The sequence below is a fragment of the Carettochelys insculpta genome, chromosome 1 (genome assembly GCF_033958435.1).
Source record: "Carettochelys insculpta isolate YL-2023 chromosome 1, ASM3395843v1, whole genome shotgun sequence".
Taxonomy (NCBI): domain Eukaryota; kingdom Metazoa; phylum Chordata; order Testudines; family Carettochelyidae; genus Carettochelys; species Carettochelys insculpta.
In genome coordinates this window covers 266013641-266033430 of record NC_134137.1, presented here as the reverse complement: position 1 = coordinate 266033430, position 19790 = coordinate 266013641, and the positions used below count along the sequence as shown (strand labels likewise).

The window sequence follows — 19790 nt, the reverse complement described above, 5'->3', positions numbered from 1 at the left end:
TTTATACCACATCTTGGGAAAATTCAGATACTGAGATTTGCCACAGCATGTGAAGACTGAAAAATATTTTATTTCTCTCCTGCTGAAGTGATATAAAAAGTTGTTTTTATTTTGTATTCTTCTTGAGTCAAATCCTCATTCTTCTAAGAAGACATTGACGAGACCTCTCTTCTGCAGGTGCTGCTGTGACTTAAGAATGGTCTAATTAATTGTACTTTGCAGATTTGGTTTGTACTTCTTTTAAATTGTAGTATAGTGCACCACTGCAAAGAAATACATAGTAAGTAAAATGTTATTTTATTATGCCTTCAGCCCGTGCATCTGGAGACAGCAATGAAAGCTGCAGCCTTTCCAGCAGTCTGGCAAGCATGGGAAAATAATACTTTTGAACTTCTATAACACTTCACAGCTATTATTTCATGAAGTCTAGGGACAATCCTGTGAGGTGCAGAATTATTATAGTCCCCGTTTTGTAGATCTGGAAGCTAGGGAACAGAGAGGTTAAATGATGTACGTGATGTTGAACAAGATTGTGGCAAATTTGGGAACAGAACCCAGCTCTCTTTGATTCCAGCCCCATGCTTTAAATTATGCTGCCTTCTTTGGCTATGAATTTTGACTGCAACTTACACAGAAGCCCTAACATAAAGAGTTCCATAACAAAAGTTACAATTCGAACTAGGCAAACTCTTTTTTGGGGAAGGATGGAAATATCACATTTGAAAAAAATAATTTGGGGGTGACCAAAACCATTCAGAAGTCTGGGTCACATTTTTTTAAATAATTTAGGTTACATAAATGAGAAAAAAAATTAACATCCAAAAACACTTCCAAAACGAAGTGTTTTGACATTTCTATACTCAACGACCTATGTGGTTTTGAAATGTCCTTTGACCCAAAAAAATTCATTGTTTCATTTCAGTAGGAAAACCTGAAAAAAAAATTCCATTCAAAACTGTTTGTGCAAACACTTCAGCTCAGCCACTGAACCAAAAAAAATCATATTCACTAAGCTGTGTGTACAGTCGTGATTGAGTCAGTGCCCTAACTATTAATGATCAGAGCTCCCCGTCAGTCAGCCCATTGTTAGATGTAAGCCTATGACAAAGTTCATAGAATCTGAATTGGAGAAGGCTTTTTTCCCTCAATACCTAAATAATGAAAACACTTCCCTTGGGTTTCTTCCCCAGGTTTATTTACTTGGTGGCATTCCCAAGCTCCTACAGCTGCTGAAAATGCCAAATGAGGACATTCAGCGGATGGCATGCGGAGCATTGAGGAACTTGGTGTATGAGAACAATGACAACAAACTAGAAGTGTCTGAGCAGAATGGGATCCCAGTCCTGCTCCGTGTACTCAGACAAACCAAGGATGTGGAGACTAAAAAGCAGATAACAGGTAATTCTTGAAAAATATTTGCCTGAAATTTTGCAGTGCTTTATATACTACACAGGCCTGCTGTAATATATTTCTTTACTTAGATGGATGATTGATGGGTCAAACATAATCAAGAAAGGAACAAGGATTTAAAGGGACACTGTCAACTAGTTAGTGTTTTTATCCTCTGAAGTCTCTGTTCAAGGCCAACTTGTTCTCCTAAGGAATAATAGCTACATAAGGGCCAGGAAGCTGCAATTTCTCTACTCTGTTGTTCTTCTCACTCCTTACATGAGAGTAGCTCAGTGGCCTACAACTCAAGAGAAGGATGTGGGGGGACCTTTCAGATGCATGTGCTCTGAGAAATCCATGAGAGATAGAGGACCACTGGCACCAGTGCCCTGTAATTGTGCAGCATCTCTGGGCCCCGTGCAGCTCTGCCCTGACCTCCTGACAATGTAACTCCAGTGTAGCTGTGCTACTAAGAACTCCAGCCTGGTTACTGTCTCTCGGAGACTGTATTAACCGCCTCCTTGGTTCAAGCTGGGTGCCAGGGATCGAATATGCACAACAGCCCAGGCACTAGCACTGTGAACTCCTTCCTTGTTTCCACCCGCTTCCAGTCATGTCCTGACTCCAGTGTCCCTGTCTACATGGAAGACTGTTGGTGGAGGTCAGTGACAACTATGGGACACTACTACAGAAACAAAGAGCATCCCCTCTCTTTGTGAAAAGAGAGAGATCGGTGAGGTCCTCCCCCATGCACAAATCATTGTTACAACCAATAGTATGATGCAGTTTTTACTCAGTTCTTCCTGAAGTTAGAGATTCATTCATTTCAATGTGAGTCTTAATTTATACCCATATTTTGCTTTATAATCTCTGTGCTTTATCTAGCCAATACTGATAGGCTACATATTCCAGAAGCATAGAGGTACACATATATACACCTCAGAACTGGAAGGGAACTTGAGTCGTCATCAAGTCAGGTCCTGCTGTGGGTGCAAGGGACTGATCACCATCCCTGACAGATTGTTTTTTTTTAAATCTAGCTTGCCTCAGAACTTTGAAAGGCCCCCTTCAAGGACTGATTGCTCAACCCTGGGTTTACAAGGCCAGTACTCTAACCACTGAGCTAGTTGGAGTCAAACTTCTTACAGGAATGCCATTGCTCTGTGGTGTCTGTGTGTGTGAGAGAGAGAGGAGAATGGGGGTGAAGGTGGAAGTGGTTTCCCAACATATATTTGAAACAGAGATATATCTTAGTCTTGTCAGAATTGGCTTAGTTTTGCCAATTAAATCGGCATTAACAATTCTGCCACTAACTATCCTTTGGCAGCCAAAGAACAAGATGAGTGTCATGGCAACCAATTGATGTATATGCTAACAAGATTAAGAAAGCTTATGAATATTCAGCGTGTCCACAGACCTCTGTATTAGGACTAACCATGGCCTAAGCCACTGGCATCTTGGCAGGCCAGGGACAGGACAACTACTCATAGACTGCTTGCCTCACTAGTTGTAGAGTCTTCACTGGGGTGGTGAGTATATAGCTGATGAGACACCAGACATATTGACATCTCTTGTATTTATCTCTATCTGCTTTGCTGGGTTGGAGTGTCTGTACTTTTGGTGACTGTTCTAAGAAAAATACTACAAGGATAGGAAGGTATGACAGGGACACTTGCCTCTTGTTTGGCCTCCTGAGAGTGATGCTGTAAATTCTTCTGCTCCAGGATCCCCTTATTAGGTGGCTCTTAAGTGTCTCATCCCTCCAGCCTATTCACGTGATGTTAAAATGGATGATCCCCTTCTGAGGTAGCAAAGAGTTCAACATACTGTGTGCCTTCACTAGGGTCTCAAGCCCTGTATTTCTAACTATTGCCCAGGGTGACCATCCATCCCACATTAGGTGGGACCATCCCATATTTGGGACACCAAAAAGGTGTCCTCACTTATTTTTTTAAAAGGGACTAATTGTCCCATATTTGGACCCTCCCATGCTGACCTTTTCAGCCAGAAGCTGCAGCATTCAGTTTAACAGAGCAAAGTGCAAGGTCATGAATTTAGGGACTAAAACCAAGAATTGTTCTTCAGCTGCTTGTTTGTACAGTTCAGTTAGGTTTGTGCATGCAGATGTGCTCGGGAGACAGATTTTCCCATAGCACCATCTGTCAGGTCAGTCTGTGTGCCCTGTGAAGTCACTCATTATAGGGCCCTTCTGATGGCCTATCTGCTCAGTTCCTACTTTCCACCAATGATAGTAGCCTGAAATTTCCTGTAGCCCTTGCTTCAGCAAGCATGTTCAACCATAGGGCTCCTGCATCTAGTAGTCGGAGATGTTGGCATCTCTAACCTCCTCCTGACTCCCTGGAGCCATGGCATGCCACAGTGTCCAGGGTTGAAAAAAATGCGTGGTCTTCACAAAGCGCATGACAAGTGCCAAGTTCCACCATGAAAGAGCAGCAGCTTAAAGTTATTCTCATGGCAGCAGCTATCCAGCCATATTCAGACCCAGGATCAGGGGAGCCCGCTCCTAGCACCTCTTCAGTGTGGAGTGCCTGTCCTCAAGAGAAATGGTGTCAAGAAAAGACTCGTCCCGAGACTCTCAGTACTGGCATGGCACCTCCTGAGGCACATCTGTGAGCAGGCACAGGTCTCAGTTGAGTGCCTAGGAAGAAAAAGAAGCCAAAGAGGGATCATTTGTCCCAGGTAAGATCCAAGGAGCTGATGTCTGTGAGACCCCAATGGGGGCCACAGCTCCAGATCCCTGATAAGGGCCACATCATCTCCTGCTCAGGCAAGGTGGTTGAGTCTGGGCCCCCCATGCTCACCAGACCTGGTGGTCAGTAGCTGCCTCTTCCCTTGACACCAGAAGCTTCCGAGGCTGCCTTGGACTTTCTGTACCTTATGGCACTGTTCTCCCTGTGAGGGAGGAGCCTCCAGCGCAGGCATCTGTACCTCGCCCCCACATGTAGTTAAGAGGGAAGCTTGCAATGATGTGCCATTGCTCCCCGTCTCCTCACCACCCTTCAGAACAGATCTGTTCAGACAGAGAGCCCAGTTACTCCCCATGCTACCGACACTCAGTGGCCCAAAGCTTGGCTTGAAAGATTCACAAGCCAGCCTCAAGTCCTTGGGCCTGCACATTCCCATCCTACAGTGGAAGCATTATAGGCTGCAACCTCCCCTGAGATTTTATAAGCAGAATCAATCAGAATGGTTCCCAGAGGAGGAACAGGACTGGCAGGAGAAGGCCACACCTATCCTCAGAACAGGTCTCTGGATACTCCCAACTAATCCCAAAAAAGGCCTTTGGAAAGCGCAGTCAAGCACAGCATACCAGAATATGACTAGGATCCACCCATCCTTACCTTTTTTTGTCCTGACTATCCCCTTTCTACTGGGCATGGTCCCATTTCGCTTGGACCACTGGATACTCCACACAGTAGAAAGGGGGATACTCCATTCAATTTCTGTGTGCCCACTTGCCTTTCCATTCTCCCTTCAGGAACTCTCCTTATGAGCAGCTCCTCATACAGGAGGTGTACCGACTGCTATCACTAGGAGCAGTAGAAAAGGTACCTCAGGAACAAAAGGGCAAGGGTTTCTATTCACAGCATTTCCTAACACCAGAAGTCAAAGCAGGGTTCAGGCCCAACCTAGACCCATGGGAACTCTGTTCATTGTCTTTGCAGCTGAATTCACGTGTGGTTTCAAGGATAAAGTAAATGGCTCCCAGAGGTGGAAGACCTGGGCTTTTGGTGCTGGGCTATGGCTCAGGTGGTAGGGTCAGATCATGGGCTGAGGTCCCCACCCTGCTACTCCCTCTGTCTCTCTCGCAGGAGGGAGGATGCTAGGATCTGGAGGGAGTGGAATCCCATGTTATAGGTTGAGGCACCTGTAACTGCTGCACTGGAAGCAATTAAAGGCCTGCTACAGGAAAGCCTGGCAGGTAGTGACCGTCTCCATGCTAAAGTTTAATAAAATTTGCAGCCTACTGCTTAATTCTGTGCATGTGTCTGTCCTCAATTCACCACCCTGTCTGAATCAAACAGCGTATTTGTTGACTATGTAGAGAGTTCAGCAGGGAGCAAAGAGCAGAACACCCAGAACAAGAACAAAAAAAATATCCACTTTTGAAGGTGTGCCAAATAAGCCTGCAGGGGAGCGTCTAACCTCCTGATCTTGTTATCGTGCAACATTAATCTAAGAAATGAAAGAAAATTTCTCCTGCAGGCAGGATTACAGTGCAGACAGGCCAAACTGTCATAAAAGATAATAATTTAAAAGGAAACTCCTCCCATTTTGCATGAATCAGCCCTCTCAGTGGAGAGCTGTGTGCCAGTAGTAGTATACCGTGTAGCATATTTGAAGGTAAAGGGCCTGAGTCTGCAAACATCTTTGCATGTGACGATTTTGATTTATGCCTGTGAGTTCAGTGGAATTGCTCACCTGAGTAGACTTAAGCATTTATGAGAGTGTTTGTAGTATCAGCAACATTTTAAACAATATTCTGGCAGCTGAGAGTCGAGGCAGGGAGGGGGGGATTTTTTTTTCCTCCTTTGTGTGGAATAGCTGTGTTCAGCGACATCAACAGCTGCCTCAGGCCCTGTTGGAAGTGGGTTTTGCCCACGAAAGATCCTGGCCTCATAAATGTGTTACTCTCTAAGGTGCCTCATTACTGCTTGTTGTTTATGAAGGGGCCCAGCTCCATGCCCCAGAAGGGGCAGGGCCAAGTCAGTCAGGTCTCAGTGCTGCCCAGACCATGGTGCTTCTCCCCTCCCCCCCACACACAGCCACACGCAGCCAGAGCAGCGCTGCCGGGGCACTTCAAAGGGGCCTGGAGCTCTGTACGCTGCCGCTGCTACTCGGGCAGATCTGGCAAGGCAAGGTCTGTGGGCCCCTTTGAAACACCAGGCACAGGGGGAACTGCTCTCTTTGCCCTCTCTTTCTCACCCCGCGCCAGCAGGCCTTGCTGTGTTCCTGTGGCGAATGATTGTATCTTGCTTTCTCACACAAATTTTACAGAAGCCAGTTCACAGCATAGTCCACTTGGATCCTTAATTTTAGTTCCTATTTATTGCACTCGTTTTTTGTTGTTGTAAGTGTTGCATTTTTCTTAGAAAAAGGGTCTCACAGTACACAGGTGTGGCAGCACTCCCAAACTTGGGTGGTTTTTTTTTCCATCTTGGGTAATTATTGTAATTAAAACGCATACCATACCTAGGTCTGATAAACAAGACATTATCCCCAAGTTGCTGAAAAGAACTGAGCCTGCACTGTGCTGCTCGTTAAAGGTCTGTGAAAGCCAGAGCAAACAATCATTCTCTCGGTAGTACAGAATAACAGTGTGCATATTTTACTCAGAACAGTGCCTTTACAATCATTCCCTTAATCTGTTAGTTTTTTCCCTTGCACTATTCAAACTAGTTAAAACTCAGAACAGAGACATTGAAGACACACAGAATAGGGCACTGCCTCCTTTGGCTGGCAGTCTGGAAGATAACAGAATTCCAGGTATTAATGTTTTTCACTCCAGTGAAAAATTCTGCTGTTAAATGTGAAAGAAACTTGGTAACAAGAATCTCTCAGCTTGGTGTTTGCAGTGTATGATGACGAAGTGCAAAATAGCCTGAAGTGTGGTCAGTCAGCTAAAATTCCACCCATTCTTCAGGCAAGAAGGACAGAAGTGGGTAAGACAAAGGTGGCCAGGGGATGTGCTGATTCAGAGCATCCCCATTGTGACCTCTGCCAAGGGGTACCGAGTGGAACTTCACTGTCCACACCTACATGATCCCAAACATGCAGTGCCTTCCCTCCTCCAAGGGTGAATCCAGCACCCAGCACTCTGGTCTTTGCTGCTAAAAAGTACACACTATGTGCTGGGAGTGGCTCCATCCCCTGAACCATTCACAGTTAGGTGTGGTGTGCATCCCTGCTCTTGTCTTTTTGAAAGAGCTTTTGTGAGTTTTGGCGCACAAGAAATGAAACATGGATGCAAGTTTAGAGCTGTGGGGGCAGTCAGGGCTATGTGACTTTGGGCAAGTCAGTCACTTTCTACTTTAGTTCCCCATTGGTAAAATAGAAATGTGTCCTTGACTCTCAGGCTGATAGGAGAGTACTGTTGTCAGTATATTGGAGACACTCTGATAGGGTGAGCCCAGAAAGAAAATAGAAGTAAGAAAAGGTGCAATTTCTGGAGGACAACCTTAACCTCACACACTCCAAAAATAAAGAGAAGTTGCTGTCTCATACCACTCCTTTGTCACACGGCTACTTGCATCCTCAGTTTGGGAGTTTCTTGCTAAGAATCTTATGTCTAGCTTGCTTTGAGTGGCTGCCAAAGGTGGGGAAATGCAATGACAGTAATAATTATGTAGCGGTACAGTCTCACAGACCCACATGTGACATGGCAATTCTCTGTGCAACCTCAAGGTACGGTTTCCACTGCTGCTTCTGAAAAATTAAAGGTAGTACATTCAAGGGGCCATATACTTGCTGTAATCCACCCATTGGGCTCCATGGAAGTGGTCGGTGTAGATGTCAGGAGATCTTGGACCAGTTTCTCAGATGGCATGGAAGTGGGTTTTGCCCACGAAAGATCCTGGCCTCATAAATGTGTTAATCTCTAAGGTGTCCCACTACTGCTTGTTATTTATGAAAGGATCTAGTGCTTCATAGTTCTGCTGGTATCATTAGAGTTATACAAATATATACCAGGAATTCCTTTGCCCCTATATAGAAAACAGAGTAAACCAGGTTCTCAGTAACCTGTACCTTTATTTGCTTTTCTTAGCCTTTTCCCATGAGAATAGATATGTGAATCATAGTTACCTGTTTCATATTGTACCTGTGTAAAAATTCTAGAATTCATTATACTTTTTTGGGCTTTGGAAGCCCACCATGTGTTTCAGATCCTTTGGTATCCTTTGATGCCTCTGAGATCCTTTGACATACTGCATACACTGAGTTTCAGTAGCCTCACAATAGAGGAAGGGAGCCTCTCACTCATTTGATCTGTGTATTTAGTTACATTATTGAGCTCTTGTGATAACAAATGTGTTTACCCTTTACATTTTTATGGCATGCTAAAAATGTTTATCATGCGAGAGAGCAAGGAAAATAAATTAAAAAAAACCTGGGAGTGAAAACTCAGGTACATGCAGTCACTTCTGTTAACACATACTTTTTATCTGCTTGTGCTACTGTCTGGAACTGCAAATGCCAGGTGGAGTCCTTTGATCCTTGCTCCCCACTAGCTGCCTATGTCTCCTGATTCTTGCATTGCTTTTGATTGGTTACTACTGCATAGGGTAGAGGCTTCTATTCTTGTGTTTAAGGACAAAACCTTAGCTCACAGATTTCAAATAAAATTGATTTAAGTCCTTTGTCAGTCCTCTTGGAATTAAAAACTCTGGTTTGTAAGAATAAGAAGATGAAACAGTGCAATATTTCTCCAGTGAAGCAGTATTAAATGAGCTATGGAACATCTGGCTTGTTCAATTAAAATCCTTTGTTAAATATAAACCTATGCTGTAAAATGCCAAAGATCTCTGTGCCTTTCCTGCTGAGCATGATACACTACAATGCTTCTCAGCCACAATGCTGCAGAGTCTGTGAACTAGTGATATCTATTGCATCATATGGATGATTTACATCTAATATAACTGAGGATAGCACAGTTTGAGCCTTCTTTTAAAAGTTATCAAATTTTCATCTCTGATCCAAAGCCCATTGAAGTCAATGGGCCTTTTATATAGAGTTCTTGTCATTTATTTTGGTTGTTGTAGGTTTGCTGTGGAACTTGTCCTCCAATGACCAGCTGAAGACCCTGCTGATCCGAGACACTCTGGAGCCACTGACAGAGACCATTCTTATCCCGTTCTCTGGCTGGCCAGATAGAGATTACCCAAAATCAAGTATTGTATCTGACCCTGATATTTTCTACAATGTCACAGGATGCCTGAGGTGAGCTCTCCATCTAAAAATGCTACTGATGATAAGCTGGGCTGAACATTCTTTTTTAATACTGCATGCTTCCAAACACAGAGGGAAATGTGGGTTAACAGGGTTCAAAAAGTTACTAGATAAGTTCCACGAATTTAGGTCGCTCAATGGATAGTAGCCAGGGTAGGTAGGAATGGTGTCCCTGGCTTCTGTTTGTCAGAGGTTGGAAATGGATGACAAAAGAGAGATCACTTGATGATCACCTGTTCTATTTACTCCCTCTGGGGCATCTGGCATTGGCCACTGTCACAAGACAGGATACTAGGCTAGATGAACCTTTGGTCTGACCCAGTATGGCCATTCTTATGAATTGTTTTCAGACCGACATGTAGGTCATATATTGAAATGCCAACCTAGTGTTTATCTGAACAGCTGCTATTCAGTATAATAAAAAAAAACAGCTTTATTTGTAAAATTCCGGCCAACCCTCTTCAAGAAATGTTGCACAGCCGAAACCATTTTAGTAACAATTGCCAGTACTAAAGTGGCCAGTGGCACAAATCTTATTCCTTTAAATAGTTGCATTGAAATGATGGGGGAACTGTTGCTGTTGGTTACAGGATTGGGCCCTAAATATACATTACCATATTAAAAGGTCTTTGAAAATCAAAGGCACCATTACAAAGTCCCACAAATAATGAGAGTCCTGTAGCACCTTAGAGACTAACAAATTTATTAGCTCATGAGCTTTCGTGGGTAAAGCCCACTTCTTCAGACAAACCATGAAAGCAAATGGCCTAATAAATTTGTTAGTCTCTAAGGGCAGCTTTTTACTGAAGCTTCAGACTAACCCATTACAAAGTATGTGCAGATGACGGGAGAATGATTTAGTTCAATGCAAGATAGTGTATTTTAAAAAAACGAAGAAAGGCTATTCCATTCAGTTTTGAAAAGTATAGAAGAACAGGTAAAGTTGAATACCTAACAAAAGTAGTTTTGCAAACCCCAGGGCCATTGCAGCAAATTTTTCTTCCTTACTGATCTACACTGTAGATGATGAAAGGTAGTGATTGTCTCCACAGGAAAGGGATATTGGAGCACATGTACCTCATCCACAGAAGTACTGACTCTGACACAGCTATTAAGCACTTGCAGATTCCATGCCTGTTTAATTTTGTTTAGTGTAATTTATAAGAACAGTAAAGTTCTCATTCAAAGAGCTAGTAGCTGTTCAATTGTTGGGAGTCTCACAAAAGCATGTCTGCCCTTTTGCTCTCTCCCACCTATCCACACCCTGAATACTTAACATACTCATACATCACTTGGCTATAGGTCAGTACCCCTGGATATCTGGGTGGGTTTAGGATTGCAGTAAATGAATCATTATTATTTTAAAAATAGCATTGCATTGCCTAATGATGCACAGGGGGCATGAACATTAAACCAACAAGATTTAGTTATTTGTCAATCCTGTATGAAGTGGAGAAGGTGCAAAGGGTACGAATGCACCCACCCATACCTGACTTCTCTCCCTGCTGCTCGGTACAGAGGGAGCCTGAAGGGCATGATGGGGGAAATAAGGGCATCCTGGGGCTATAGTTCCTTGGCCAGCTCCCTGCCTAGAAAGCTGGCTCTGGAGCAGGAAAGGGACTACATGTCCCAGCAGGTCATTGGTTGTTAGCAGTAAGAAAGGGAGGGGGATGAGGGGGAAGCTGTGAGATCCATGAACAGCGCTTGCTGAGAATGGAGAGGGCAGCTGCAAATGGGGGGCACTGCGTGTAGAATGTGGGTGCACAGAGAGTAGGCAGCTTTGGCCCAGATCCCACTGGAATATTTTGGAATATTGTTTTTCATTTATGATATATTGTAGCAAGATCTCAGAGGGTGATGTCTGTAAAACCTTTATTATTGTGTAAAATTTTAGTATGTTATAACAAAATCCTTTTACCAATCACTGTTTCCACTCAAATGTTTCATTAACCTTTCTTATGCATACTCATTCTACAACTATTTTGAACTCCTTTGTATTTAAAAAAAGAAATACGGTGTACACTTACAAAAAAAAGCACTCACACGTGCCCAGAAATTCCTGCATGTGGGCCTGTTTGTATTGTGCTACAATGAAACATTGCTAGAGAAAGTATTTACAAGTGACTTTATCACAAACGCACATACAGGGCAGTCTGTCTTAAACATTTAAGTGACCGATATATCAATTCCTTGATTAGAAAGTAGCTTCTAATAAAGGTGAAGCAGACCTGAATTGTGTACATGGATAGCTGCTTCAGGGCAGTTTCTTAAGACACTGCTGAACAAAGAAGGCTTCCTGTCATATTGACTTCACTATATTCGAGGCATTTTCCGAAATTCTGAGATCTCTGACCACAGATGTTGCTGGACCAGAGAGCCCCAGCAGCAGAGGTCGCTGGTGGTTTGGTGGGCTAGCAGCCCACAGGGCAACCAGGAGCAGAGCCACAATGGTGGACTGGCAGCCCTCAGGGCCAGAGGAGGTGGAGCCCATGTGGCTGCCAGGGCAGTGGAGTACACAGGACCACCAGGACCAGGTGCAGTGGAGATGGCAGCAGCTGGGGTAGCCTGTAGGGTCAATGGCAGGTGGGGCCAGTGGAGCCCACTGGGACAGTGGGGCTGGTGACAGCAAGACCGGGAGCAGCCCCCTCTGCAGCCTGACATCCCCTGGTCTGGCAAATTCTCTTGTTCGGGACTGATCAGATCCTGCGGTGCCAGACAAGAGAGGTCCAACCTGTAGTCATTTTACATCGTGTGTTCACGTTTTATTCACTGATAAATATTCTGCTGCTTGTTTTTATATTTGTTATTGGCAGCATGGATGAGATACAAAACTAATCAGTTAGAAAGCCTAAGGTATGTCAGAGCTGAAGGTTAAAACTGGACAGTCACTGAACACAGTTGTATTCCCCTCTGTCCTTCCAGTCTGCAGGGTGTGTTTTAGCTTTAAATCGGGTACATGATGTGCTGTGACACACCTTAGGGGCAGAGAACTTAAAGCAGGGGTATCCAACTCAGTTTACTTTAGGGCAAGTGCCAGTCCTCAAATCCTCCTTCCAGGACAGCAGGCACTCCCCTCTGGCAGGAGGAGTCTCCATGCAGTCCCTGCTCCCCAATCCCACAGGTGTCATGGTCCTGCCTGCTGGCTTGCACACTTCCCCCCAGTCCTGCCTGCTGCCCCCAGGTATTTTAAAACCTGCTACCAGCACTGCAGTTGGGCTACAGCAGCTTCTGGCTCCTTGAGGCGCCCCCTGCTCCAGCCACACTGTGGCAGTGGGGTAAAGCGCCCTGCCCCCTCTGCTAACACCTGCATCCTCATGCTGGGATCTCCCACTTCTACTGGGGTATCAGAAAGCGAAACCTACCAGCACCACCCCAACCCATTTGCTGCAGAAGCCTATCAACGCTCAGGTGGCTTTCTGGTGGTGGGCACTGCAGTTGAGTTGGGGCTGGGGGTTGTTTGTTTATTTCAAAGAAAGATTAGGTAGCTGCAATAGTCCTTCTCCTTGGACATGACCCCCTGAAATCTTATTAACTTAACTGGGCATTGGATCTGCCTATGGGACATTAAAACCTGAATGGAAACCACCAGCGGAATAGCTGTTTTTGTTTCAGCTCACTCAGCATATAAAATATCCTAACCGTTTATATTGTGAAAGCATCTGTAGGCTCCAACTGAAATGAGATACAATCACATAGTGAGAGACGGTTACTGGCCTGAGGACCTTACCATCTACATAGACAAAACAGGCAGAGGTCAAAAGGGGACACAGAGATATCAAAGAGAGTTGTCCAAGGTCCCATAGAGAAGGCAAAGAGCAGAACTGAAATAGAATTGGGATCTCTGCACTCCCAGTCCATAGTCCTAGGACTTAGCAACATGTAAAAGTTACAGTGGTGCAATCTTTAACTGGTTTAGTTCAACCAGTGCAAAAGGGTAGGTGGACACTTATTTCTGTTTAAACTTATTCCACTTTAGGGGGTTTGATTAGGAACTGACTTAGGTAACGTGGCAAAAACCACTTTAAAACCAAAATGTGAGTGTCCTCTCATCATTTTCTATCAGCTGTGGCAAGGTCAGTCTCATTCCTGACCCCAAGTCCTCCGTTCAGTCCACTGGCCCCACCATACAAACCCCATTACCCTTGCTGGTGTAGGGGGTGGTCTGGGGGGAACCCAGTCCCCACCCACGCGGTCTAGATTCAGGCCCAGGGACCCTGGATGGCCGCTACTGGCAAGGGGTGACTCCCTTCACCCTTGCCCCCCGCAGCTTGTCTCCCTGGCCCAACCATCTGTTCCCCTGGCCCACTTACCCAGACAGTTCCCCTTGGTACCTCTTTCCACTAGTGGTAGCCATGGCAGCAAGTCTCCTCCTTTGTTTAACTCCCTCCAGCTGACCAGTTCCCCACAGTCTCTGGTTGAGCTTCAGGTCCCTTGGACTGGGGCAGCCCAACCCCCTGGGTTGCTGGGGCTCCTCTCCTCTTTTGTGGTCTCTGGTGCTCCTCCAAATCTCCTTCCCTCTCCTTACTCACCTTCCAAACTCCCTTAACCACCCTCCCCTTGCCTGCATGGAGAAGGGCTTATAAAGGTCACCCTAGCTACGTTTACACTAGCACACTACATCGAAGTAGCCTATTTTGACGTAAGAACATCGAAATAAGCTACTTCGACACATATCATCCACACGTCCTCCAGGGCTGGTGCCATCGATGTTCAACGTCAACGTAGCGACAGAGAACGTCGAAAGGAAAGGAAAGGAAATGCCCCGGAAGGAAATGCAGAGTGTCCACACACACAAGCGCTCCCCGTCGAAATAAGGGGCCAGCAAAGCCCCAAGCTGCTCCCTTAAAGGGCCCCTCCCAGACACACTCAGCCTGCACAGCACAAGATCCACAGAGCCGACAGCTGGTTGCAGACCCCGTGCACTCAGCATGGATCCCCAGCTGCTGCAGCAGCAGCCAGAAGCCATGGGCAAAGGGCTGCTGCACATGGCAACCATAGAGCCCCACAGGGGCTAGACAGAGCATCTCAACCCCTCAGCTGATGGCCGCCATGGAGGACCCCGTTATTTCGACATAGCAGGACGCGGATCATCTACACACGCCTTACCTCGACATTGAACGTCGAAGTAGGGCGCTATTCCAATCTTCGGATAGGAATAGGGATTTCAATGTCTCACCACCTAAACGTCGATTTCAACATTGAAATAGCACACGGCGCTTGTAGACGCAACGCATACTATTTCGACGTTGTGCCGGCTACTTTGAAGTAGCCGGCTAGTGTAGACGCACCCCCTGAGTGGGATCAGCTGGCCCTCATTGACTTAGGGCAGCCTACTCCTCAGCTGCTCCCACTTTGATTGTCAGCCCTGTCTCTGCCTTGTTTTTACTCCTGTCTTTTCCTCTCCTGGCCCTTCCCTGCCACACAGCCGAAACACGTTAGTTATAAAGTCACACTTGTAGTTAACGCATTTCAACTTTGTCACAGTGACAAGTCACTGGGCCCTGTTCCCCATTCCAACCTGTAGTTGTGATTTCAGACAGGTGCACTACACTTGCAAGAACTAAACACAAGCCTGAGCACAGGAGATTTGTTTTTGCTAAGAAGGCCAAGAAGGTGTATATTAGATCAGCAATTGCAATTAATTGTAAGTCAATTATATGAGGAAAAATAACCTGTCATTTTGGACATGCCTCAGTGGAGTTCTTATAGCTGAATGTGCAACTTATAGCTTGCAAAGCTGTTCTGTTTCAGCTTGCAGATGATGCGTTTTGTTAACAAATTATCTTTAGTTGTGGCATGCAGAGCTCCTTTGGTGAGCATGTATATTCTATAAACCACGGCTGAAATAGTATTGCGTAATGCATTCTCCCTTGTCAAATGTCATGGTTTTACAGTGCACACACAGTGAAGGTTGTAAATGACACATGTTCAACAATGAAGAGTCTGTCCCTATAGGAGCACTGCAAGGCCACAAATATCCTAACTACTAATTAACTTCTCTTCTAAGGAATAATTAACAAATGTACTTTGTAGGACACTTTATTTGAGGGATTATAAAACCAAACATACACAAACATTAATTACTTGGTATACATTTTTATACCCTCCTTAATGCCTACTAGGGGATACTGTACATGCAATTCAAAAGATAGCCCTGGTATCCATAAATGTTCAAAGCGTTACATGTAAACAAAGAGATATGCCTGGTAGTTGTGCCCCTTTATGGTGACCATCTGTCATCTTAGGCTTTATCAGTTACTTACTTACATATATGGCCAAGAACAGCCACTTCCCAGTCATCCAGGATGCAAAAGCACAAAATTATTCCCTGCACTGATCAGGTACTAGTCTTACAAAGCTTTGAGTGGCAACTTTACAGGTCTTGATATGTGCTTGTTGAAGAATAAAAAATGACAATGAGTGAACTGTTTTGGTTAAAAAAAAATGGACGTTGAGTAAAATTCACCTTTGGGGTCGTTCCACGGAGTTCAATGGAATTACAAAACCTGTTCAGATAGTCAAAAGAGTTATGATTAACTTTTTTTAAAAATTCTTTTTTTGCGCTCTTCTGCCCTTCCCTCTTTTATGCAGTGAATGAAGTGCCATGAGAATATGTGTTTATGACCAAAGTGAAATCAAGAAGTAATCAATAGCTCACAAATAAGGCTGAACTGTCAGGTTATATAGCCCAGTTCTTAGTGGGGTAAAAAACAAGAAATCTGATAAGATTTAGCATCCTCTCCCAAGCAAGCCTTATGAAAGTGTCCATTTTCAACAAAAGATATAGAGAAATGGACTGATTATTCTCTCACATGTTCACATTGTTGTCCCACAGACTGCAGTGGAATTGCCTGCGGTGTGTCTGTATTAAATATGTGAGAATCTGGCTCAAAGGATTGCTAAATTCCAAAAGAATGCTGCAGAAAAGTCATGCAGTGAAAATCAAGGCGCAGAAGGTGCTTTGTTGGCAAATAATTTGTTTTAATGTGTCTATACATTGCCAGAATATAAATCTGTAATTAGTCCTTCCTTTTGTAATAACTGAAGTATTTGTTGCTCATGTTGTTAAAGTCTGTAGCCTGCAGCCTGTATTGCAGCATGAAAGCTGTGCTTTGAAGTTTAAAAATTGTATTTCTTGTGTTAAAAGTGAGCAGCAAAGCTTCTTTTTTTAAAAAAAAAATACTCATATATCTTGATACCCAATAAATAGCTGTAGAGAAGATAAAAGTAGGCAAACAAAAAAAATTGTGTTCCAAAAATTTACATTGAAACATTTTTTAAATGTATTCCTTCTTTACTTTCATAAGACCTAAACACAAAATTCAGCTTCATCATCTGATAACATAGCAAATTGCTAAAATGCTACAATGAACACAAGAAAATTCTCATCATGCTCTGTTCTAGTTTGCATGTGATCTTGGTCAGTCATTGCACGAGAGAAACAGAGCCCTGATCTTCAGCCCAGAATCAGGTCCAAGAGCAGGGGGCAGAAGCGTATGAAGGTTGAACTGATAGACATATATTTTTGCTTTAGAATATTTAAATATTGGCAATATTTATGCCTGTGCATGTGATCTTAGTAAGAGTGGGTTGTGATTTTTAGAAGAATTTCAAAATATTTGTGATATTTCTGATTTCACCCTGCAACTGTTTGCACTTTTTTGTAAGTACTGCCAGTCGTAAAGCTAAATATTAGAGCAATGTTCCCAATTTTATTTGGCCTCAGATCCCTGTTAAACTTGAAAGAATTTTGCAGAACCCCATTCCTAGGCTCTAGCCCCCTAGGCTCCCAGACCCTCTCCCCATCTCCAGGCTTTACCCACCTCAGCCCCCAAATCCACCCCCCAATCCCCAAGCTTTATACCCACACTGCAAACCTGCCCCCCATCCCCAGGCTTAGCCCCTCTCAGTCTCAAACCTACCCCCAGGACTAACCCATCCATGACGCTGGGTGGGGAACCGACGCTGGGTGGCCACATGCGCCCAGTGGAAGGAAGACTGGCATGGAGGTGTTCCACTGGCAGGAATGAGCTGAGTCTCGCCCACCAGAGGCGTGTGGCCTCCTGGGTAGGAGGGCAAGTGAGGGGCACTCTGCAGGTCCCTGCCCTGCAGCTGCTGAAATAATAGAACTAAATTCAGTTGGTTTAATGGCCAGATTTCTGCTGTTGGCCATTAAACCAATTAAATTTAGTTCTACTATTTCAGTGGCAGCAGGGCAGGGAGCTGCAGAGGGATTTTCTTGCAGAACCCTTATTTTCATTTTGTGGAACCCCATTTTGGAAGCACTGCATTAGAAGGACTGGTATGTTTGCATAGCTGTCAGACAGTGAGTTTCAGAAACACAGTAACATTATTTGTATCTGAAAGAAACTTTGGCATTGTGCCTTGAACAGGCAGAGTTTGGTAAAAGAAAGGGTATGTTGCCTAACAACCAGGCAAATAAATAAAATTGATGTTACTATTTAATCAGCTAGTCAAAGGAAGGCTGCAAACCTGGCACTAAACCCAGGGAAACTCCTGTGAATTTTAAAGGTAATGTTGCATGTCTTCCTCCTCATTGGAAAGTACTGCACTCCGCTCTTTTTTGGCTTCATTCATTCTCTCACAAGCAGAACTAGATATGTTGGGTAGCCTTACAGCCTGAGACATTATGGTAGACCCTACATACAAATATATGGTTTAGGATATGTCAGTGCATGACTGGTTATGACTCTGCCTTTAATGTAAAAACCAAAGTTCTGTTCTTAGAGCAGGCCTTTGTGTTTCTTTGCTGTACTTTGAACTCTAATGAGAATATAATCTCCCTTTTTGGCATGAAATATCTGTTCAGAATGGTTCTTCGTGAATAACAGGAGACAAGTGCCTGGCACTGGACAGAAGGTGATTGTCTGCCTGAGCTGCTGCACAAGCAGATTTACACAAAACTGCAGAGAGGCAGAATTCCTTAACTCCAGAGCAGGAAGGCTGCTTTCTTATCAGAGCTGTGTGATGCCTTACTAGTCTGTGGAATGCTCATGCCCCCTTCATTCACTCCCGCGTCTCCATATCAGTGCATTCTTCCTTTAAACCAATGCAGACCTGATGGTGCTCAGCATACCACAGCTGCCAAACTTTCTTATTTCAGTACAGGAGTCCTGTCTTCCTGTGGGTCACTTAGGAGATCTGGATTTAATTCCCACTGGTGACTCAGAATTCCTGTGACACTTTGCAAGAGTCACATATACGGCAAGTCTACTCTAGATGTTAAAGTCAATCGTAGATACACAATTCCAGCTGCAGCAATTGTGTAGTTGGTTTTGATATATCTACAGTCCACTCATCTGACTGTCCTCACTTACTCCTTGTGAGAATGAGGAGTACTGGATCGACTGTCGACCCCTCATAGTTCGATTTCATGTATCCCCACTAGGCATGTGAAATCAAACCCTGGAAGATCGACCCTGACCGGTAAATGTAGATGTAGTGTGTCTCTCTTTGTGCCTGGGTTCCCCATCTGTAAAGTGTTGATGATACAGTCAGGTCTCAGAGTACGCAAACTCAGAGTGTGCAACTCCACTTTTACGCATCTGACCCTGACTCCACCCCCCCAGCCCCGTTTAAACCACCTGCAAGCAGCTCTGGTTAAAGCCGCCCCCTACCACCCAGCAGGGCTCAAGCTTCCCACCCCGCATGGCTCCAGTGCAACAACCCTCCGCCTGCTCACATGCTGCCCGGCCGCCTGTCCTGCACAGCTCTGGCGCGACCCCCCCCCCCCCCCCCCGCCAGCTCACAAGCTGCCCACATGCCTGTCCCCCCACAGAAGAATTAGCTGAGTCTTCAGAAACTCCTTTATGAGATAGCTAAAGGACTGCTTCAGCAACCATGCATAACAACACTGAGCAAGATTTTAAGATAGAATGAGGGAAATAAGCGTATTGTGGATATGGAATTTTAGGTGGGCAGAATTACCCAGGCTAGTGTGAACTCAAGTTAGGTCAGGTCACCAAGACTAACACCCGCTACATGGTCAAGGACCATGAGATTCTTTTACTGGCCGCAGATCACTTGTTTTGAGTCAGTCAAATGAGTGCTGCCAGAAGAGAACACAGCAGCATTGAGCCAGTACCGCCTCAGAACAAAAAGCCCCATCTACTGAGTCACAACATCCTCTTGGTGCTCCCTAATGGACACATACACCTCCTGACCTGCTCTGACCCTGCTTAGGGCCAGACAATCACAGTCCTACTTGCTCATATACAGGGGAACATGTCTTCTCTCCACCCTATTACTCCCCTGCTCAAATTGTGTCAGGGAACAGGAAGAGCTATGGCCAAGCATGCACAGGGGAGTAAAGCAAGGGCTGGAATAACTTACTTATAGCAAAAGAAAATCAGAAGAGTTCTGGCTCTGGATCATAATTTGTTCTCTGTTCTGCTCCTTGGGGAGAGCAGTCA

At 44.7% G+C, this 19790-nt stretch overlaps 1 protein-coding gene across 1 annotated transcript in view; it reads left to right on the top strand.

The window, feature by feature from the left end:
* The window catches only part of PKP2 (plakophilin 2), an 85121-nt gene that overhangs the window by 29985 nt on the left and 35346 nt on the right, over positions 1-19790 (top strand). Inside the window, exons 5-6 of the mRNA XM_074983796.1 lie at positions 1191-1398; positions 9171-9348. Of these exons, the coding sequence (XP_074839897.1) occupies positions 1191-1398; positions 9171-9348 (386 nt within the window). The remainder of the gene's footprint in view (positions 1-1190; positions 1399-9170; positions 9349-19790) is intronic.